At 49.4% G+C, this 24,041-nt stretch overlaps 1 protein-coding gene across 1 annotated transcript in view; it reads right to left on the bottom strand.

Moving 5' to 3' along the window:
• Positions 1-19,330: 19,330 nt before the first annotated feature.
• The window catches only part of LOC140410893 (uncharacterized), a 61,985-nt gene continuing 57,274 nt past the window's right edge, over positions 19,331-24,041 (bottom strand). Inside the window, exon 7 of the mRNA XM_072499665.1 lies at positions 19,331-22,123. Coding sequence (XP_072355766.1) covers positions 21,011-22,123 — 1,113 coding nt within the window. The 3' untranslated portion in view covers positions 19,331-21,010. The remainder of the gene's footprint in view (positions 22,124-24,041) is intronic.

Raw genomic sequence — 24,041 nt, 5'->3', positions numbered from 1 at the left:
CAACCTCCAGAGCTTGATCATTAAATTCGGCGGACTCTTACCACCCCTCACTGTGTGCGGCCTCACGACCCTAAAGGTCGGTCCTCCTTCCCTCTTTGCCAATCTAACTCCAGATTGCAAACCCATCGCCACCAGGAGCAGACGGTACAGCACCCAGGATAAGGCCTTCATCAGGTCCGAGGTCCAGCGGTTGCTTCGGGAGGGAGTCATCGAGGCCAGCAACAGCCCCTGGAGAGCTCAAGTGGTAGTGGTTAAGTCTGGGGAGAAAAACCGAATGGTCGTGGACCACAGCCAGACCATCAACAGGTACACGCAGCTTGACGCGTACCCCCTCCCACGCATATCTGACATGGTTAACCAGATTGCACAGTACCGGGTCTTCTCAACTGTGGAGCTGAAATCCGCTTACCACCAGCTCCCCATCCGTAAATCGGACCGGCCATACACCGCCTTCGAGGCAGACGGCCGGCTATATCACTTCCTTAGGGTCCCCTTCGGCGTCACCAATGGGGTTTCGGTTTTCCAAAGGGAGATGGACCGAATGGTCGGCCGGTACGGCTTGCGGGCCACGTTTCCGTACCTAGACAATGTGACCATCTGTGGCCATAATCAGCAGGACCACGACGCCAACCTCGCTAAATTTCTCCGCACTGCCACTCTCCTCAACCTCACGTATAACAAGGGGAAGTGGGTGTTCCGTACAAACCGCTTAGCCATCCTCGGCTACGTGGTCCAGAACGGAGTCCTGGGGCCTGATCCCGACCACATGTGCCCCCTCATGGAGCTCCCTCTCCCCACTGCCCCAAGGCCCTCAAACGCTGCCTGGGGTTCTTCTCGTATTACGCGCAGTGGGTCCCAAACTATGCAGACAAGGCCCGCTCACTCATACAGTCCACTTATTTCTCCCTGACGGCCGAGGCCCAACAGGCCTTCGCCCGGATCAGAGCTGATATTGCCAAAGCTGGAATGCACGCTGTAGACAAAACACTTCCTTTCCAAGTAGAAAGCGATGCATCGGATGTCGCCCTTTCGCCACCCTCAACCAGGCAGGCAGGCCCGCCCGTGGCATTTTTTTCACGCACCCTCCATGCCTCCGAAATTCGGCACTCATCCGTCGAAAAAGAGGCCCAGGCTATCGTTGAGGCTGTGCAACATTGGAGGCATTACCTGGCCGGCAGGAGATTCACTCTCCTCACTGACCAACGGTCGGTAGCCTTCATGTTCAACACACAGCGGGGCAAGATCAAAAATGATAAAATCTTGCGGTGGAGAATTGAGCACTCCACCTATAATTACGAGATTAAGTATCGCCCTGGCAAACTCAACGAGCTCCCAGATGCCCTATCCTGATGTACATGTGCCAGCGCACATGTAGACCGACTCCAGGCCCTGCACGACAGCCTTTGTCACCCAGGGGTCACTCGGTTGTACCATTTCATTAAGGCACAAAATTTGCCCTACTCCGTCGAGGAAGTAAGGACGATCACCAAGGACTGCCAAGTCTGTGTGGTGTGCAAGCCGCACTTCTACCGGCCAGACCGCGCGCACCTGGTGAAGGCCTCCTGCCCCTTTGAATGCCTCAGCGTGGATTTCAAAGGCCCCCTCCCCTCCTCCGATCGACACACATATTTCCTCAGTGTGATCGATGAATACTCCCGGTTTCCCTTCGCCATCACATGCCCCGACATGACGTCTGCCACCGTCATTAAAGCCCTTAATTCTATCTTCACTCTGTTCACTTCCCTGCCTACATCCACAGTGACAGGGGATCCTCATTCATGAGTGATGAGCTGCGTCAGTACCTGCTCAGCAGGGGTATCGCCTCCAGCAGGACGACGAGCTTCAACCCCCGGGGAAATGGACAGGTAGAAAGGGAGAATGGGATGGTATGGAGGGCTGTCCAGCTGACCCTACGGTCCAGAAATCTCCCGGCCTCCCGCTGGCAAGAGGTCCTCCCTGATGCACTACATTCCATTCGCTCATTACTCTGCACTGCTACTAACAGTACACCACATGAACGTCTTTTTGCCTTCCCCAGGAAGTCCACATCCGGAGTATCGCTCCCAACTTGGCTCACAGCTCCGGGAACTGTGCTTCTCCGTAAACATGTGCGGCTCCACAAGGTGGATCCGTTGGTGGAAAGGGTGCACCTGCTCCACGCAAGCCCACAGTATGCCTATGTGGCATTCCCCGACAGCCGCCAGGATACCGTCTCCCTCAGGGACCTGGCACCAGCAGGTTCCACCCCCACCCCACCCCCGGCGCCCCCGGCACCACCCTCCCCTCCCCCGCTACCCCCATCACCCCCCTAGGACCGTCTGTCCTCCCCCTGCCCACCCCCGTTGATGAAGAGGATTTTGGCACGCTCCTGGAGTCAACTTCGACCACGACAGCACCAACATCGCCGGCTCCACTTCGTCGATCCCAGAGGACGATCAAGGCACCGGATCGGCTGAACCTCTGACCGGCCCACCGGATGACCAGAGACATTTTTTTTACTGCTCTGTAAATATTAAAATTTCTAATTGTATATAGTTCTCCACCACCCCCGCCGGACTCAATTTTAACAGGGGGTGAATGTGGTAAACCACTGTGTTCTGGTATTAGAGGTTGTACGGTAGAACCTGCACTACAGGTTCACCTGTGGCCCCTGCATGCTAGCTCCACCCAGGAGGCAGGATATAAATATGCGTGGCCTCCAGCTCGCAGCCATTCCGTCAGCTGCTGTGGGAGGCCACACATCTGATACTAATAAAGCCTCAGTTTGGATTCAACTTCATCTCCAGTCAAATTGATTGTGCCTCAGGTGTGGTCGGTCGGAGGGGAGGGGGGGGTGGGACAGGTATCCGTGCTGCTGGTCAGGTCCCCTAGTTGGTAAACCTGGAGGCTATTATAGCATCCCATGCGCATCGGCCCTGGCGTACACGTTGTATGACTTTCTGTGCTTACCTGGGCGTCATGCCCTCCCATCCTCGCCCTCCTCTGCATCCTCCTCTTCCTCCAGTGCATCGCCCCTCTGCTGCGCAATGTTGTGGAGGACACAGCAGGCCACCAAGATGTGGGAGACTCTCCTAGTGCTATATGGGAGAGCCCCTCCAGAGCGGTCTAGGCACTTGAACCGCATCTTCAGGATGCCGAAGCATTGCTCGATCATGCCCCTGGTTGAGGCATGGGCATCATAGTAACGGGTGTCCGCATTGGTATGTGGCCTTTGGATAGGCATCATCAGCCATGGCCGCAGTGGATAACCTCTGTCATTCAGGGGTGCACCGAAAGAGGTCAGGAACTGTCGAGTGTGCCAGGATGAAGGCATCGTGCACACTGCCTGGGTATTGGGTGCAGACATGCATGATGCGCATCTAATGGTCACACACCAGTTGTACGTTCATCGAGTGGAACCCCTTTCGGTTTGTGAAGATGGGTGTGTCATGGGCCGATGCTTGTAGGGCGACAGGGGTTGCTCATGTGCCTAACTGTTGCTAATGTGCCTGCTTCCACGGCATCCTCTGGCAGCGCGTTCCAGGCACCCACCATTCTGCGTGAAAAACTTACCGGGCGCATCTCCCTTAAACGTTCCCCCCTCACCTTGAACCTGTGCCATCTTGTAATAGTCACTTCCACCCTTGGAAAAAGCCTTTGCCTATCCACCCTGACTATGCCTCTCATAATTTTGTAGACCTCTATCAGGTCTCCCCTCAGCCTCAGCCTTTGCAATGAAAACAATCCTAGTTTATTCAATCACTCTTCAGGGCCAACACCCTCGAGACCAGGCAACATTCTGGTGAATCTTCTGACAATGCCGTGACCAGAACTTCACACAATATTCCAAATGCGGCCCACCCAAGGTTTTGTATAGCTGCATCATGATTCCCAACTTCTATCCTCAATGCCTCGGTTGATGGGAGGCAAGCATTCCATATGCCTTCTTAATCACCTTAGCCACCTGTGTTGCCTCTTTTAGGGAACTGTGGATCTGCACACCCAGATCCCTCTGTATGTTTATGTTCCTAAGTGTTTAACTATTTATAGTATAATTCATACCTAGATTTGATCCTCCAAAATACATCCCCTCGCATTTATCCAGATTAAACTCCATCTGCCATTTCTTTGCCCAAGTCTCTATATCCTGTTTCTATATCTTTCTATATCCTGTTGTATCCTCCAACAATCCTCGGCACTATTAGCAATCTTCGTGTCACTCGCAAACTTACTAATCAGACCACCCACATTTTCCTCCAGATCATTTATATATACTACAAACATGGATACATAGAAGATAGGAGCAGGAGGCGACTTTTGGTCCTTCGAGCCTGCTCCGCCATTCATCACGATCATGGCTGATCATCCAACTGAATATCCTAATCTTGCTTTCTCCCCATAACCTTTGATCCCAGTCGTCCCAAGTTAAGTTCTATATCTAGCCACCTCTTGAATATATTCAATGTTTTAGCATCAACTACTTCCTGCGGTAATGAATTCTAGAGGCTCACCACTCTTTGGGTGAAGAAATGTCTCCTCATCTCTGTCCGAAATGGTTAACCCTGAATCCTCAGACTGTGACCCCTAGTTCTGGACCCACCCACCATCGGGAACATCTTCTCTGCGTCTACCCTGTCTAGACCCAGCACTGATCCCTGCGGAACACCACGAGCTTCATTTGATTTGATTTATTGTCACATGTACCAAAGTACATGCGGCCGAGGGAACGTACACAGTACGTACATTGTAGACAAAAGAATAATCAACAGAGAAAATTGACAAATGGTACATCGACAAACAGTGATTGGTTACAGTGCGGAACAAGGGGCCAAACAAATCAAATACATGAGCAAGAGCAGCATAGGGAATCGTGAATAGTGTTCTTACAGGGAACAGATCAGTCCGAGGGGGAGTCGTGGAGGAGTCTTGTCGCTGTGGAGAAGAAGCTGTTCCTATGTCTGGATATGCGGATCTTCAGACTTCTGCACCTTCTGCCTGATGGAAGGGATACAGTTCTCCATTCTGAAAAAACACCCTCCCCCCGCTACTCTCTGTCTTCAATTTTTAGAAAATATTTTATTGAAGCATTTGTAATTTTCACAGTTTTAACACTTTAACATTTCTTCAACAACCGAGCGGGTCAGCACACACATAAAACATAAATATAACATCCCCACTACCCCGCCCTATTTCCTAATTACCCGTATACAAAGTTCTCTGTCCTTGTCTTACACTATCATACGTCCCATTTTCCACCCCGCCCCCCCCCCCCCCCAACCAGGTGCTGACATTCAATTTTCCTTAAAGAAGTCGATGAACGGCTGCCACCTCCGTGCGAACCCCTGGATTGAACCTTTCAAGGCGAACTTAATCTTTTCCAGACTGAGAAACCCTGCCGTGTCACTGACCCACATGCGTGACCTTGGAGGCTCCGAGTCCCTTCATCCCAGCAAAATCCGTCTCCGTGCCACCAGGGAGGAGAAGGCAAGGACATCGGCCTCCCTCCACCCCTGGGCCCCCGGATCTTCCGATACCCCAAATATTGACATTTCTGGACTCGGAGTCACCATCCCTTCCAGGACCTCTGACATGACGTCCGCAAATCCCTGCCAGAATCCCCTCAACTTCGGACACGCCCAGAATATATGTACGTGATTCACTGGGCTTCCCCCACAGCGTCCGCATCTATCCTCCACTTCCTCAAAAAACCTACTCATCCAGGCCACAGTCATATGAGCCCTATTTTTCACAGTGCTCAGCAAAGGTTTATACCAACAAAAAGGAAGGACGGTAGAAAGAGGGAATATCGACCGTGGATATCTAAGGAAATAAGGGAGAGTATCAAATTGAAGGAAAAAGCATACAAAATAGCAAAGATTAGTGGGAGACTAGAGGACTGGGAAATCTTTAGGGGGCAACAGAAAGCTACTAAAAAAGCTATAAAGAAGAGTAAGATAGATTACGAGAGTAAACTTGCTCAGAATATAAAAACAGATAGTAAAAGTTTCTACAAATATATAAAACAAAACAGAGTGGCTAAGGTAAATATTGGTCCTTTAGAGGATGAGAAGGGAGATTTAATAATGGGAGATGAGGAAAAGGCTGAGGAACTGAACAGGTTTTTTGGGTCGGTCTTCACAGTGGAAGATACAAATAACATGACAGTGACTGATGGAAATGAGGCTATGACAGGTGAGGACCTTGAGAGGATTGTTATCACTAAGGAGGTAGTGATGGGCAAGCTAAAGGGGCTAAAGGTAGACAAGTCTCCTGGCCCTGATGGAATGCATCCCAGAGTGCTAAAAGAGATGGCTAGGGAAATTGCAAATGCAGTAGTGATAATTTACCAAAATTCACTAGACTCTGGGGTGGTCCTGGCGGATTGGAAATTAGAAAACGTGACACCACTGTTTAAAAAAGGAGGTAGGCAGAAAGTGGGTAATTATAGGCTAGTGAGCTTAACTTCGGTAGTAGGGAAGGTGCTGGAATCGATCATCAAGGAAGAAATAGCGAGGCATCTGGATGGAAATTGTCCCATAGGGCAGATGCAGCATGGGTTCATAAAGGGCAGGTCGTGCCTAACTAATTTAGTGGAATTTTTTGAGGACATTACCAGTGCTGTAGATAACGGGGAGCCAATGGATGTGGTATATCTGGATTTCCAGAAAGCCTTTGACAAGGTGCCACACAAAAGGTTGCTGCATAAGATAAAGATGCATGGTATTAAGGGGAAAGTAGTAGCATGGATAGAGGATTGGTTAATTAATAGAAAGCAAAGAGTGGGGATTAATGGGTGTTTCTCTGGTTGGTAATCAGCAGCTAGTGGTGTCCCTCAGGGATCAGTGTTGGGCCCACAATTGTTCACAATTTACATAGATGATTTGGAGTTGGGGACCAAGGGCAATGTGTCCAAGTTTGCAGACGACACTCAGATGAGCGGTAAAGCAAAAAGTGCAGAGGATACTGGAAGTCTGCAGAGGGATTTGGATAGGCTAAGTGAATGGGCTAGGGTCTGGCAGATGGAATACAATGTTGACAAATGTGAGGTTATCCATTTTGGTAGGAATAACAGCAAAAGGGATTATTATTTAAATGATAAAATATTAAAACATGCTGCTGTGCAGAGAGACCTGGGTGTGCTAGTGCATGAGATGCAAAAAGTTAGTTTACAGGTGCAACAGGTGATTCAGAAGGCAAATGGAATTTTGTCCTTCATTGCTAGAGGGATGGAGTTTAAGACTAGGGCGGTCATGCTGCAATTGTATAAGGTGTTAGTAAGGCCACACCTGGTGTATTGTGTTCAGTTTTGGTCTCCTTACTTGAGAAAGGACGTACTGGCACTGGAGGATGTGCAGAGATTCACTAGGTTAATCCCAGAGCTGAAGGGGTTGGATTACGAGGAGAGGTTGAGTAGACTGGGACTGTACTCGTTGGAATTTAGAAGGATGCGGGGGAATCTTATAGAAACATATAAAATTATGAAGGGAATAGATAGGATAGATGCGGGCAGGTAGTTTCCACTGGCGGGTGAAAGCAGAACCAGGAGGCATAGCCTCAAATTAAGGGGAAGTAGATTTAGGACTGAGTTTAGGAGTAACTTCTTCACCCAAAGGGTTGTGAATCCAAGGAATTTATTGCCCAGTGAAGCAGTTGGGGCTCCTTCATTAAATGTTTTTAAGATAAAGATAGATAGTTTTTTGAAGAATAAAGGGATTAAGGGTTATGGTGTTCGGGCTGGAAAGTGGAGCTGAGTCCACAAAAGATCAGCCATGATCTCATTGAATGGCGGAGCAGGCTCGAGGGGCCAGATGGCCTACTCCTGCTCCTAGTTCTTATGGATCACCTTGAACTGGATCAGGCTAAGCCTGGCATACAACGAGGATCAATTGACTCTCCTCAAGGCCTTTTCCCATAGTCCGACTTCTAACTCCCCTCCCAACTCTTCCTCCCACTTCCTCTTCACCTCCCCGATTGGGACCACTTCCCACTCCATCAATTCCTTATATATCTCCCCTCCCCTCCCCAACCCCTGTTTTTGACATCACCTTATCTTGTAGTCCCCTCAGAGGGAGGCGAGGGAAGTTTGGGACCTGCCTCCGGATAGAATCCCGTACCTGTAGGTACCGAAACCCGTTCCCACCCGGCAACTCAAACTCCTCCTCTAAAGCCTCCGGGCTCGGGGAAACCCTCCTGAATGAAGAGATCCCCAAATCTCTCAATCCCTGCCCGCTGCCACCTCCTCAAGCCCTCGTCCAGCCCTGCTGGAACAAAACGGTGATTGTCACAGATCAGTGACCAATCCAATGCCCCCTCCAATCCCATGTGCTGTCTCCATTGCCCCCACACCCTCAGGGCTGCCACCACCACTGGGCTTGTGGAGTACCGAGCCAGCGAGAATGGCAGAGGTGCCGTTAACAAAGCCTCCAAACTCGTACCCTTACAGTATGACACCTCTACTTGCTCCCAAACCGACCCCTCCCTCACTACCCACTTCCTAACCATCGATATGCTGGCCGCCCAGTAATAATTAATAAAACTCGGGAGGGCCAAGCCCCCCTCCCCGCGGCCCCGTTCCAGGAGTGCTTTCTTCACCCTCGGAGTTTTACCAGCCCACACACAACCCGAGATCGCCGCATTCATTTTCCTAAAAAACGCCTTCGGGACAGAAATCGGGAGACGTTGAAAAAAGAACAACAGCCTCTGGAGGACTGTCATCTTCACCGTCTGCACTCTCCCTGCCAGTGTCAGTGGGAGCATGTCCCATCTGATCGACCGCTTTGCCCAAATTTAACTTGTGGAGCTGCCCCCAATCCGTAGCCACCTGAATCCCCAGATACCTGAAGCGCTTCCCCACCACTTTAAAAGGTAATTCCCTCAGTCCCCTTTCCTGCCCCCATGCCTGAATCGCAAACACCTCGCTCTTTCCCATATTTAGTTTGTAGCCTGAAAAACGCCCTAATTCTTCCAGTATCTCCATGATTCTGGCCATCCCCCCAACAGGTCTGTAATATAAAGAAGTAAATCGTCCGCATAGAGCGAGACCCTATGCTCCACCCCCCCTCTCACTATCCCCCGCCAGACATTCGATGACCTAAGGGCCATTGCCAAGGGCTCTATGGCCAGGGCAAATGTAGTGGGGAGAGCGGGCATCACTGTCTTGTCCCCCTACAAAGACTAAAATATTCTGACCGGACCCGGTTGGTTCTTACATTCGCCACCTGAGCCTAATATTGCAACTGGACCCAATCCACAAATCCCTGCCCAAACCCAAACCTGCCTAGAATATCCCATAGGACCTTCCATTCCACCCGGTCAAAGGCCTTTTCTGCACCCATAGCTACTACCACCTCAACCTCGCGCCCCTCTCTGGCTTCATTATAACATTTAAGAACCCTCTAATGTTGGATGCCACTTGCCTGCCCTTCACAAATCCCGTCTGGTCCTCTCCGATTACTTCGGGGACACAGTCCTCTATATGTGTGGTCAAGATCTTTGCCAGCAATTTAGCATCTACGTTCAAAAGGGAGGTCGGCCTGTATGATATACAGCTCTTTGGGGCCTTATCCCGTTTCAAGATGAGAGAGATCGATGCCTGTGATAGCGTTGGGGGGAGCACTCCCAGTTCCTTAGACTCATCAAAGGCCTTAACCAGGAGCGGCCCCAGTAACCCAGAAAACCTTTTATAAAACTCCACTGGGTATCCATCAGGTCCCGGGGCCTTACACGATTGCATCGCCCCTAATCCGTCTATCACCTCCCCGAGCCCAATTGGGCCCCCCAGGCCTTTCACCAGCTCCTCATCTACCTTTGGGAACTCTAGCCCTCCAGAAATCGCTTCATACCCTCCTCCCCGGCTGAGGGTTCCGGTTTATAAAGTCGACTATCGAATTCACGAAACACATCATTTACCGCCCCCTGGTCCACCACCACCTTCCACCTCATATCCTTTACTTTCCCAATTTCTCTCGCCGCCTCCTGTTTCCTCAGCTAACATCCTACTAGCTTTCGCCCCATATTCTTATATCGCCCCTTTTACCCTCTTCAGCTGCCCCTCTGCCATACCTGTGGACAGGAGCCCAAATTCCATTTGAAATCTCTGATGTTCCTTCAGGAGCTCCTCATCCGGAGACTCCGCATACATCATGCCCACCTGTAAAATTTCCCCTACCAGACTGTCCAACTCCGCCCGTTCAGTCTTCTCCCTGTGGGCCCGAATCAAGATAATTCCCCTCTGATAACTGCCTTCAATGCTTCCCAAACCACCTCTCACCCGTGTTGTTGCTCTTTATGTACGCCCGAATAGCCTCCTTCACCCACTCATAGACCTCATCCTCCGCTAGAAGCCCTACATCTAACCTCCACTGCTGACACTGGGCCTTTCCTGTGCTCACCCGTAGGTCTATCCAGTGTGGGGCATGATCCGACACCACGATTGCTGAGTATTCAGTGCCCGTCACCCCTGCTAATAGCGTTTTGTCAAGTACAAAAAAGTCTATCCTGGAATACACCTTGTGCACATGGGAGTAGAATGAATACTCCTTGTTCCTTGGCTTCCCGAATCTCCACAGATCCACCCCCCACATGTGCTCCATGATCCCCCGCAGCTCTTTCGCCATTGCTGATACTTTTCCCGACCTGGAACTCGACCGGTCTAGTGTCGGATCCAGAACCATGTTAAAATCCCCCCCCCCCCCAATAATCAGCCGGTGCGAGTCGAGGTCCGGAATCTTCCCGAGCACCCTCCTGACAAACGCGACATCAGCCCAGTTTGGGGCGTATATATTGACCAACACCACTGCCATTCTCTCCAGCTTCCCACTGACTATAATAAATCTACCCCCCGGCTCTGCCTCTGTACTTCCCACCTTGAATGCCACGTTTTTATTAACCAGAATTGCCACTCCCTTTGTTTTAAAGTCCAATACTCTCTGTCTTCTACAACCAAGCCAGTTCTGTATCCATCTAGCCAGCCCATCCTGAATCCCATGTGATTTTAGCTTTTGTCCCAATCTGCCATGTGGACCGTGTCAAATTTCTTACTAAAGTCCATATAAATTACACCCACAAGCCTTCCCTCATCAATTTTCTTTGTCACCTCTTCAAAAAACTCAATCAAGTTGGTGAGACATAACGGATGGGATTCTCCCTTCTGGGGACTAAGTCCCCACGCCGGCGGGAAAACCGGCGCCAACCACTCCGGCGTCAACAGCCCCCGAAAGTGAGGAATTCTCCAATTTTCCCGATGGGCCGGCGCGAGTTTCCGCATGTGCGGAACGGCAGGCTTATTTCCGTGCATGCACAGGGTTCTCTTCTCCGGAGCCCTTCAGGGGCCCGGCGCAGAGTAAAGAAGGCCCCCACGGAAACAGCCCGCCCGCAGGATTGGTAGGCCCCGATCGCGGGCCAGGCCACCGTGGGGCCCCTCCCCCAGGGGTCAGATCCCCCCCGGGCCTCCCCCCAGGACCGCCCCAGCACACTTACCTGCAAGATCCCGCCGTGAGTGAGGTGAGTAATTCACGCAGGCGGGACTGGCCAAAATTGGACGACACTCGACTCAATCCCGCCACCGCCCGAAAAGCGGCGCCAGAGAATAGGACAGCCGGCGACGGGGCGGTGGGGTGGGATCCGCGCTTCCCCCCGGGAATTTTCCGACCCGGCGCGGGGTCGGAGAATCCCGGCCAACCTTCCCCGTACAAAACCATGCTGCCTGTCACTAACTAGTCCATTTTCTTCTAAATGTGCATACATCCTGTCCCTCAGTATCTTTTCCAAAAGCTTCCCAACCACCGATGTCAGGCTCACCGGCCTATAATTATCCCTGCTTCGCTTCTTAAACAGTCCTCTGGAACATCACCTGTGGTCAAAGAGGATGTGAAGATATCTCTTAAGGCCCCAGCTATTTCTCCCCTTGCCTCCTGCAATAACCTGGGATAGATGCCATCCAGCCCCGGGGACTTGTCTACCTTATTGCAATTTAGGATACTCAACACTTCCTCCTTTGATATATTGACGTTCTCAAGAACGATCACAAACCGATCCCTGACCTCAACATCCGTCATCTCCTTCTCCCTGGTGAATACCGATAGAAAGTACTCATTAAGGATTTCACCGACTTCCTGTGGTTCCACACATAACTTCCCTCCATTGTCCTTGAGTGGGCCTACTCTTTCTCTTGCTTATAATATATGCATAAAAATCCTTGGTAATCTCCTTGACCATGTTTGCCAAAGACATTTCATGGCCCCTTTTAGCCATCTTAATTCTACGTTTAAGTTCCTTCCTACTTTCACTATACTCCTCAAGCGCTTTGTCAGTTTTTAGATGCCTAGGTCTAAAATATGCTTCCTTTTTCCTTTTGACAAAGCTTCCAATTTCCCTAGTCATCCATGGTTCTCGAACCCTGCCATTTTGATCCTTCATTTTCAATCAACTGGCCTTTAAAAGCCTCAGATGTGGATTTGCCTCAAATAGCCGCTCCCAATCCACATTCCCCAGTTCCTGGCTAATTTGGATGTAATTGGCCCTCGCCCAATTAAGCACCCTCACCCGTGGGCCACTCTTGTCCTAATCCATGACTACTTGAGATCTTATGGAATGATAGTCGTGAAGCTCAAAATGCTCCCCCACTGAAACATGAATCACCTGGCCTGGCTCATTCCCCAATACCAAGTCTAGTATCGCCTCCTCCCTGGTTGGATTGTCAACATACTGATGGGACACATCCAACAAATTGCTCTCCATCCAAGCCCCTGGCTGTAAAGGATTCTCAGTCAATATAGGGAAGTTAAAGTCACCCAGCACAACTACCCTGCTTTTTTCACACCTTTTCAATATCTGATTATACAACTGCTCCTCTGTCTCCTGCGGGCTGTTGGGAGGTCTATAGTACACTCCCAACATTGTGATTTCACCCTTCTTATTCCTGAACTCCACCCATAATGCCTCACTGCAAGATCCCTGCAATGTGTCCTCCCTCAACACAGCTATGATCTGCTCCCTAATCAGCAATGCAACTCCCCCATATTTTTGTTTCCCTTTCTGTCCCGTCTAAAACAACAATATTCCGGAATGTTAAGCTGCCAGTCCTGTCCCTCCTTTAACCATGCCTCCGTAATTGCAATTACATCATAGTTCCATGCAGTAATCCAGGCTCAGTTCATCTGTCTTACCTGTTATACTTCTTGTACTGAAGCAAACGCACTCCAGACCTACAGACCTGCTGAGCCATGTGGCTTCCCTCTGCCTGCTCTTATTCTGCACTATGTTTAGCTCAGTCTCACTTTTTACCCCAGTCTCTACCTGGCCTGCTATTTCCCCACCCTCCTGCCACACTAGTTTAAACCTGGTAGGATTCAGGGGCGTCATTCTCCGACCCCCCAGCGGGTCGGAGAATGGCCGTTGGCCGCCGTGAATCCCGCCCCCGCCGGTTGCCGAAGTCTCCGGTACCGGAGATTGGGCGGGGGCGGGAATCGGGCCGCGCCGTTTGGCAGGCCCCCCCGCTCGATTCTCCGGCCCGGATGGGCCGAAGTCCCGCTGAGAAATTGCCTGTCCCGCCGGCGTAAATTAAAGTAGCTATTTACCGGCGGGACAAGGCGGCGTGGGCGGGCTCCGGGGTCCTGGGGAGGGCGCGGGGCGATCTGACCCCGGGGGGTGCCCCCATGGTGGCCTGGCCCGCGATCGGGGCCCACCGATCCGCGGGCGGGCCTGTGCCGTGGGGGCACTCTTTCCCTTCCGCCTCCGCAATGGTCTCCACCATGGCGGAGGCGGAAGAGACTCTCCCCACTGCGCATGCGCGGGAAACTGTCAGCGGCCGCTGACGCTCGCGCGCATGCGCCGCCCCGAATATCATTTCCACGCCAGCTGGCGGGGCAACAAATGCCGTTTCCGCCAGCTGGCGGGGTGGAAATCCCTCCGGCGTCGGCCTAGCCCCTCAATGTTGGGGCTCGGCCTCCAAAGATGCGGAGCATTCCGCACCTTTGGGGCGGCGTGATGCCCGTCTGAATGGCGCCGTTTTGGGCGCCAGTCGGCGGACATCGCGCCGTTGGGGGAGAATTTCGCCCCAGAAGTCCATTGTCTGCAAGGGGGTGAAAGGCAGACATGTTAGCATGGTGCGTACCACCCCCGGCCAACCAGGTCCTATGGGCTACATGGTGGTCATGGTCTGCACTGCAGACTCTGCCCCCGCATGTCCCCCCCTCTCTCCTCCATCCCCACACCTGGCTGTTCCCCTGGCACTCTGCCCTCCGCACTCCTGGCCCGGTCGCTGCGCAGCACAGTGGGGCCTCTGACCCTCACTCCCGCCTCTGCTGCCAGGTGTATCGTTGGCTGGCATTACCCATGCCTGTGATTCGCTCCGCAGCTCCCATACGCTGCCCTCCTGCAGTGGCTGTTGTGGGCGTTGCCCTTGGGTGGGCCATGTGCTACCAGCTTGGGGAGGAGGGAGGGAGAAAGAGAGTTGGTTTGTGGAGGGTGGCGGTGGTGTTGTGGGGTGGGTGCACCCATATGGCTGGTGTTACTCAGCACAACCACAGTGGGCGGTTACTGGGGTGTACAGCACGATGGCTGCCTTGCAGGCCGCAGCAATGGTGGTCTATGCCTGGGTGCCCCAGTCCCATAGGTGTACACTCGACCCCACCGCCCATCCCTTGGTCATCCCCCGCAACCTTCTGCCCCCATCCTGATCCTGGCAGACTTTTCCCCCCCACCCCCAGCCAACCCTGTCAGTGACAGGGCCGGCAGCCCATGGTCGCACCTCAGCATGTTCCATCTCCTCTCTGTCTCATCAACCTTGGTACTTGTTTCCCGAGTTTTTAAACCATAAGTGAAATACGCCGTTGGTAATTCCTCCTGGCGGTGGCACCGGAGAATACCGGGTAAGGCCTGTTAATGATATGTGAACAGCGTTTACTGTAGTTCAGAGTAGAATGCATTGACTCCGCTGTCGAAGCACCAGCGCAGGCATTCTGGGTGTCCGGCGCTGGCCCCGGTTTTGGTCTCATCTCCACTCAATCGCCTTTCCCGATTTTTGCGTTGGCCAATGGAGAATCCCGCTCAGGGACTTTACACCTTTTTTGTTAAAATAGTGCATTGAAGCATTATGGGTACGTTATCTGATGTTGCCAAAAGTCATTTCTATGATACTTTGTTTCTGCCTCTTGTGTCCTCCCCTCCTTTTGTAAAACTTTACGTGACGAGTGTCAGGAAATTGGAAGTTGACCTGTACACCGAATGTTTAATTGTTACTTATTGTGCTTCACCGAGCAAAGTCCTAAGTGTCTTAAAATGAAACAAAAACCGTGGGCGGGATGGCCCGACGCCAAGAACGGCGCAAACCACTCCGGCATCGGGCCACCGGGAAGTTGCAGAATCTTCCACACTTCTGGGGGCTAGGCCGGCGCCGGATGGGTTGGCGCCACGCCAACTGGCACCGAAGGGCTGCCGTGGTCCCGCGCATGCGCAGAACCGCCAGCGTGATCTTGCGCAGGGGGTTTCTTCTCCACGCCGGCCATGGCAGAGCCCTACAGAGGCCGATGTGGAAGGAAGGAGTGCTCCCACAGCACAGGCCCGCCCGCAGATCAGTGGGCCCTGATCGCGGGCCAGGCCACTATGGGGACCCCCCCCCCGGGGCCGGGGCCGGATCCCCCCCCCCCCACCCCGCGCCTCCCCGAGGACTCCACTAGACGGCCTCCCAGCCAGGTCTCGCCATGTGGGACCATGTCCATTTTACGCCGGCGGGATTGGCCAGGAACTGACGGCCACTCGGCCCATCAGGGCCCGGAGAATTGTTGGGGGGACCCCTGCCAACGGTCCCCGACCGGCGTGGTGTAAACCCTGGCCCCGCCCGAAAACCGGCACCGGAGAATACGGTAGCATCGGAGCGGCGGGGCGGGATTCACGCTACCCCCCGGGATTCTCCGACCCGGCGGCGGATCGGAGAATCCCGTCCCATGTGCAACTTGCTTGCATTTTTTATGTAAGAACATATTGAAATACAACACAATTGAGTTTAAAAAAGTGAATTATAAAATATAAAATCTGTATATAAAGAACATTATTGTCCTAACAGTTCTAAGTTGTTGCTTTTGTTGTTGGCAAGGGACCAATTGTGCATCACTTTGCTGCAACCAGCTGCCCCAATCTAAACAGATGCTACAATGCAAAATGTGAGTGCATTATAAAGTGTGGAAGACAGAAAATGCATTTTCCTTATTTACAAGCAGAAATAAATATTCCTGGGGCTCTGTTTCTGTCAAAGGGCAATGGGTAAGGAGTTCGGTCTGCTGCTAAATTCACACCTTTTCCATCCCACATTGTAGCAATAGTTTAAGTTACCAGGGATTGGTGCTAACATCTGTAGCAGCTCACACAAGTTCCTCATGTAAACCGTATTCGCAGAGAAGAGACAGGAGGCAACTTCCTTAATTGGCGCCATATACGTGCCAATAAGCCATGATGACGGGAAGAAATCACACTCTTCTCCTGGCATCCCGTCTCAACATATGGACTTCCCACTTCCCAGTCCATCTCCAATGGGCTAGGAAGATTCAGTCCACTCCTCTCGGCCTCAGGTGACATTTACCTTTTGAGTTAGAAAGAGAAACTGAACTTGCAAAATCAGCATTTAGAACTTACGCACAGAGAATCCTATTCAGAGTCCAGACAAGAGTTTAGCTCATTTATAGAAAGCACCAGTGGGCGGCCACAACAGAATTACCATTTGATCGTAGCTGACATGCTCACCAGAGGCCTCCTGAGAATGTGTCGACCAGATCCCAAGAAAAGCTGGCAATCTGCCCTGAAAAGGCAGTAGATGACCATCGAGAGAGGAGGTGCTGGACAGAAGAAGCACCTGCTCGTCGGGAAAAGAGGGCAGATAATAGATGCAGAGTTCATTCATTTTCTGATCCTGCCACATTGCTAAAATTGCCCAGAAATTGTTCAATCCTTTTTACAAGCAAATCTTGAGGTAAATGTCTCCTGCAGCATTTGACTTTCATGCCCAAAATTATTGAAATATTATTCAAATAATTTGGATAAATGGATACTCTGGCGCTTTTAAAAATCACTTTTGGTGAATTCTAAGACCCTTTTTTTCGGGAAAAAAAAGAAAAGTATGTGACTCTGAGTCAGAATACTATAGGTTCAAGTCCTGCTCCAGAGCACTAAAAATGTCAATTGACACCCCTGTGCACCACTGAAGGAATGCTGCACTGTTGGTGGTGCCGTTAATGGATGAGATGTTAAACCGAGGCTTCCTCTGCCCTCTCACCTATAAGATTCCACCGCTCTTTTTCAAAGAAGAGCAGGGTGCTAGATCCTGAATATTTATCTCTGGATCAACATCACTAGAACAGATCTGATCACATTTCGGTGTATAGGAACTTGCTGTGCACAAATTGACTGTCACATTTTCTACATTACAATACTGTACACTTCAAAAACACTTCATTGATGGTCATGTGCTTTGAGACACCTTGAGGTAATGAAAGACACTGCATAAATACAAGTTCTTCTTCTTGAATTTCAATTATGTTGAGCGTTTTAAAACTTATGTCATCTACTCCTCCCTCCCAACACTGATCAGCAACCAGCAGGTATAGGTTAGCCAGACGCATTTTGCTGTGTACCACTCAACAACATGGCATATATGTTTAGATGAGCAGTTTGTATTGTTCATCAGTGTGGTAATCAAGTGAGGTAATCAAGTAACCGCTTTGTATTGTGGACTTGTGCCATAATCTTTTTCTTTATTATTCATTCATAGGACGTGGACATGGCATTTATTGCCCATCCCTAATTGCCCTTGAGGGCACACTAAGAAGTCTTACAACACCAGGTTAAATTCCAACAGGTTTGTTTCGAATCACTAGCTTTCGGAGCGTAACTCCTTCCTCAGGTGAATGACTGAGGGGGGAGTTAAGAGTCAACCCCCTGAGGGGGCAATTAAGAGTCAACCACATTGCTGTAGGCCAGACCAGGTAAGGATGGCAGATTTCCTTCCTTAAAGGACATCAGTGAACCAGATGGGTTTTTACAACAATCAACAATGTTTTCATGGTCATCATTTGGCTTTTAATTCCAGATATTTTATTGAGTTTAAATTCCATCTCCTGCAGTAATGGGATTTGAACCCAGGTCCCCAGATCATCACCCTGGATCCCTGGATTAATAGTCTCGCGACGATGCCACTACGCCACCGCCTACCCAATGCCCTCGATGGAAATGATCCTAATCATTACAGTCAACAAAGGCAACGGAGATTTGTGAAATTCAATTTTGGATTAGAAGTGAAGCCCAGAGGTAAAAAAAAAATGTGCCAAACCATTGCACCAAATATATTTTCAAATTTGTTAGTTATGCTATTTCCATTCTACTTTCGAAATCATTTTTTCTGCTTCCTTAGTTCCTTAAGTCTTTAAGACTAACTGGACACTAGATGTGCTGAATGGATTGACTATCGACTTTGTGCTCTTCCGATTCCAGTGAACTGCTTGGCTTTTCTATGTGTACGGACTACCTGAAAGATCAGCCTGATACTGGCAATCATGCTACCTGGCTACTTGAAGTCTTGCATTTGATTGTGATTTGGGTGCTTTATATTCTGTATGCGTGTACGCTAAATGTTGCAGTTCCTATATATTTGGTGCCGATTCAGCACAGTCAATTGCAATGCCGAAGCTGCTATTTTTAACAGTACAAAGTCTTCCAACACCAGGTTAAAGTCCAACAGGTTTGTTTCGATGTCACTAGCTTTCGGAGCGCTGCTCCTTCCTCAGGTGAATGAAGAGGTATGTTCCAGAAACATATATATAGACAAATTCAAAGATGCCAAACAATGCTAGGAATGCGAGCATTAGCAGGTGATTAAATCTTTACAGATCCAGAGATGGGGTAACCCCAGGTTAAAGAGGTGTGAATTGTGTCAAGCCAGGACAGTTGGTAGGATTTTGCAGGCCAGATGGTGGGGGATGAATGTAATGTGACATGAATCCCAGGTCCCCATTTTTAACAATGGCATCAAGGAGAGAGGTAACAAGCATAAAAAATTGTTCTGAATCTGGGTTAGTGTCAGGTTAGAAACACTGGGGAAAGTTGGGCCTGTGTAACTAAAACCCGTTAATGAATATGCAAACAAACTCAGTAATGCATGAATTTGATAAAAAGTTCTCTTTGCAGTGACCACGTTCTGACAATTTATATCTGTCATCATGTTTTTTAAAAATATATTTTATTACAAACATGTATCAAAACAGGTTACAGCAAATAAACACCCCGGGAAACATACTTCCCAGCAATCAACTATACAGTCTGTACAGATTTTGCCTATTTTTCACCCTCCCCCCAACCTCACCCCTCCGTCTTGCGATGAACAACCCCTCAAACATGATCACAAACATCCCCCACCTTTTCTCAAACCCCCCCTGCAGAGCCCCTTAACTCATACTTTATCTTCTCTAACCGCAGGAGGTCATACAGGTCTGCTACCCCTGGTGGTGATGCCGACCGCCACTCCAGCAAAATTCGCTGCCATGCAATCAGAGAGGCAAAGGCCAAGACATCGGCCTTCCTCCTCTCCATGAGCTCCGGCTTCTCTGAAACTCCAAATATCGCCACCAAAGGGTCCCGGTCCACCTCCTCCTCCACTATCCTGGCTAAGACAGTGAACACTCCCACCCAGAATTATCCCAATTTTTGGCAACCCCAAAAGATTTGAGAGAGATTTTCTGGCCCCCGCCCACACCTCACACTCATCTGCTACCCTCTGAAAGAACCCACTCATTCTCGCCCGAGTCATATGCAGCCTGTGCACCACCTTAAACTATATCAGGCTCATCCTTGCACAAAAGGAGGTCCCGTTTACCCTACACGGTGCTTCACTCCATACTCCCCAATTGATCTCCCCTCCCAATGCCGCTTCCCATTTACCCTTGATCTTCACCACCACTCATCATCAACAACAACTTGCATTTCTGTAACACTTTTAACGTCGCAAAATATCCAAAAGCACTTCACAGGAGCATTAGGAACAAAATTTAATTCAAAACACAAAGGGTATATCACAAAGATGGTGAAAAGCACGGTTAAAGCCGTAGGTTATAACGGGCATATTAAAAGAAGAGAGACTTTAACCTTCCCACGGCACCTTCCCTTGCAATTGCAGAAGGTGCAACACCTGCCCCTTTACCTCCTTACCATTTTAGGCTCCAAATACTCCTTTTGAGGTTAAGCAGCATTTCACTTGCACCACCTAAAATATGGTTGACTGTATTCACTGCTCCCAATTCAATCTCCTGGACAGACTTAACTCAGACTGGGTGACTGATTTGCAGAACATCTTCACTTAGCCCTGTTGCAATGTTCCAGGTGAAACCCAACGCAAACTGGAGGAGCAGCACCTCATCTTCCGATTAGACTTCTAGGATTCAACTTTGAGTTCACCAACTTTAGGCTGTGACCCTTCTCCTCCATTTTAACCCCTTTTTTAATATCCCATATGCTTTTTGTCTCAATGCAAAAAACCCTCCCTCTCCCACCTCTGCCCCACCCCACACCAACCCAGCTGTCTCTTGTTCTTCACTTTACTATATCTTTGTTGCAATCTCTCACACTCCAGCAACAGTATGATATCCACAACGTTTTCCTCTCTCTTAGTTCCGATGAGTAGTCAAATGGACTCAAAACATTAACTGTTCTCTCTCCCTTCAGGTTCTGCCAGACCTGGGTGAGTTTTCCCGGAGTTCTCAGTTTGTTTCGAATTCCATTGCCCGCAGTATTTTGATTATTTTAGACTTTAACATTGTTGTCAGTTGAATCTCCAGCTTGCTGAACTCCAATGTCAGCTGTGACGTTCTATACATCCTCACGTTAATCACAGGGAGGCTTAGGATAAGGCCAAGGACCAGACTGCCTGGCTAATTTCTCAGCCAGGGAAGCTACACGAGAGCAACAGGGCAAAAACAGAAGGAAAAACAGATGCACAATGTAATGTAAATACATATGCCACATGCTTCCAGAGATACATGATTACTGCTCGCTACGTTTGTACTTGCAATCTCCAGTGTTTTTGGAACTGTGATATGTAAGTATCTTCTTCAGTCATTATTACTTCCTCAGGAAGGTCCTTTGTATATAGTGAGGAGAGGAGACCAGTCAGTGAGTTGACAGTTTGTACCAGAGAATCACTGTTTTCTGAATCTGTCTTGGTGCTGATTGCAGGTATGATCAGTCTGCCTGAACTGATGTCCCAATCTAATGTCGTCGCATCTGGCTCCTTGACATCATCATGGTGGCTTCCATTTAGTAAGTATACGTTATTAACCATTACAACAGGACCTTGGTCAACACCATCCAGTGAGGCCATTCCAGTGAATGGTTGTGGTTGAAATTGGGACATATAATTACTCTGTTCTAGTTGCTGGGGCATTTTTGACAGGTAAAGGGTTTCATGTTGTGGATCAATAGCTACATGTGATCCAATTCTAGCACAATCAGCCATACTCCCTACAGTTTGTGTGTTTGTACCACTTGCAACTGGACGTGGTATGTAACCCGTCTGCAGTGGCTCGTCGACCTCCCCATTCAGTGTGTCGAGTATTTGTTCATGTTGTGGACTATGAGTTGCATCTGTCCCAATGAAACTGTATCCAACACTGGGCTGTGCAGCCTCTCTGATCAGAGGCCGTGCTGGCAGTTGCGATCTGTACCCAGCTTGTTGTAGCTCCACACACTCTTCACTTGACAGCTGGATGTTTAGTTTCTGCTGAGGCTGACTGACGTTCTCCATTACAATCATTTCATATTGAACTTCATTCTGCGTATCTTTTCGATTTGAGGGATGGGATCGAGATCTGTGATCAGTTTGCTGGGGCAAATCCTCATTGCTCCTTACACACATTTCTGTTGGATTTTCTGCTGTCTGAGGCGTGTAATCAATTTTGCTGCTGTCCTTTGTCAAAGGTGTGACATGCCATTTCTTAGCAGGCTTGCTGCTAAGCTGGGAGGTGAAGGGGGTTTCACAATCGTCAGGATCCACAGAACTATGTGATAATGCTTTTTTGCCGCCATTTTCAAAAACCATAATATTAATCTTCAAAGGTTCAGGTGGAATAAATATGAATGTCTTCTTTGATGGCCGATACTGTAACAACTGAAAGAAAGCAGATAAAGTTGGAGATTGAAATAGCTTCAAGCAAGCAGAATTTTTAGTGTTCTATGATGATTATATTGGTATTAAGATTAGAGAACTAGTGTTAAAGAGATACATTCTTCATGAAAATAACTTCTTTTTTTCATGAAGGCCTTTCCCTTCTGGCAGTGTGGAACACTGTTATCAACTCTGCTGGAGTTGAGTGCACCTACTGGAAAGTTCCCTCAGACTCTTCACAGGGAGAAAAATTCAGATTCAAATATTTATAAATAATGCTCAAACATACATTTAAAAAAAACTAAACTAACCTTGACATCAAAAATCATAGCCTGCATTTTTGTTTTCTTCACCTGCGAGTACAAATTTCACTCACCAAAAACTCTCTTCTGCCCACTGCTTTTCGTACATTGAGATTTAGGACAGACAACTGTGAACAGTTTGAAATCGGTCATTAATTTGCCAGTTAAGGGTCTCAATTGGGGCAAGGATGGGTTCGCTGAGGCCTCACTTGTCCCACAGTAAAATTGTGGAGAGGTCGGGGTGAACGGGAGGCGGTAGGAAGGCCATCCAGGCATGACCCCATGCCTGCAAAGCTGCTAGCGGGGAAAGGAGAAATTCTGTCCATAGACATCTTGAAAATATACTAACTTAGATACAAGTTTTAAAGCTGCAAAAATTTTTACATTTATTTGCAAAGTGATAGATAATACCGGTGATAGCTGAGGAGAGGGAAGGATACACTTGTTTGAGGTAATTATGGACGCAACCTTAAAGTGGGGATTTCAGAATATCGCAAAGCCAGGACACAATAGATGGTGCCAACCTGGCACCCTGGCAGTGCCAGGCTGGCACCCAGATTACGCTGTCAGGGTGCCATATTGGCACTGCCAAGGTGCCAAGTTGGCATTTTTGCGCATGCGTGATCAGTTGGCACTGCCAGGGTGCCCAGGTGGCACTGCCAGGGTGCCCAGGTGGCACCAGCAGTGTCAGGACACCACCCTGGCAAAGGAAATGCAGCTGGGGGCCTCCGATCCCCTTGGGGACCCCCACCAGTGCCATTCCATCTGGTCCCCATTTGTGGAGACCAGTGCTGAATGGCACTCGCCTGAGTTTGAAGGGGATGAATCCCAAAGCCTCAGGTACCTCGGGAATCTGCGCATGAAAATGAAATGAAATGAAAATCGCTTATTGTCACAAGTAGGCTTCAAATGAAGTTACTGTGAAAAGCCCCTAGTCGCCACATTCCGGTGCCTGTTCGGGGAGGCTGGTACGGGAATTGAACCGTGCTGCTGGCCTGCCTTGGTCTGCTTTCAAAGCCAGCGATTTAGCCCAGTGTGCTAAAACAACCCCATTAGAGTGAGGCTTACTGCCTCGCTCGGATATACAGTTTCGCTAAAATGCGATCCCGTCCATTGTGGGCAGGATTCACAACGCAACGCCTCGCGAGATTGCGTTGAATCTCATGAGCGGTGCGAGCCAGCTAGTTCCAGGAGCAGGGCCACCTGGCTTTCAAGAGCCATGCTGCACACAACAAGCTGCTATTCCGGCGCAGCGTGGCCGTTGGATCACGCCCAAGAGGTAGTTAAGACACAGGATGGGCTAAAATTTGAAAAAGATGAGGTACTAGAAAGGTTGGCTGTACTTAAATTTAATATGTCACCAGGACCAGATCAAATGCATAAGGATACTGAGAGAAGTAAAAGTGAAAATTGCTGGCATGCTGACCATAATCTTCCGATCATCCTCTGATAAAGGGGTGGTGCCAGTGGACTGGAGAATTGCAGGTACAACATGCTTGTTCAAAAAAAGTCAGATAAGTCCAGGAATTACAGACCAGACAGTTTAACTTCAGTGTTGGGAAATCTTTTATAATTGATAATCCAGGACAAAATTAACAGTACTTGAACTAATGTGTATT

This window comes from Scyliorhinus torazame, chromosome 4 (genome assembly GCF_047496885.1).
Source record: "Scyliorhinus torazame isolate Kashiwa2021f chromosome 4, sScyTor2.1, whole genome shotgun sequence".
Classification (NCBI taxonomy): Eukaryota; Metazoa; Chordata; class Chondrichthyes; order Carcharhiniformes; family Scyliorhinidae; genus Scyliorhinus; species Scyliorhinus torazame.
The sequence above is the reverse complement of the archived record's forward strand: the minus strand, read 5'-3'. Positions and strand labels throughout refer to the sequence as shown.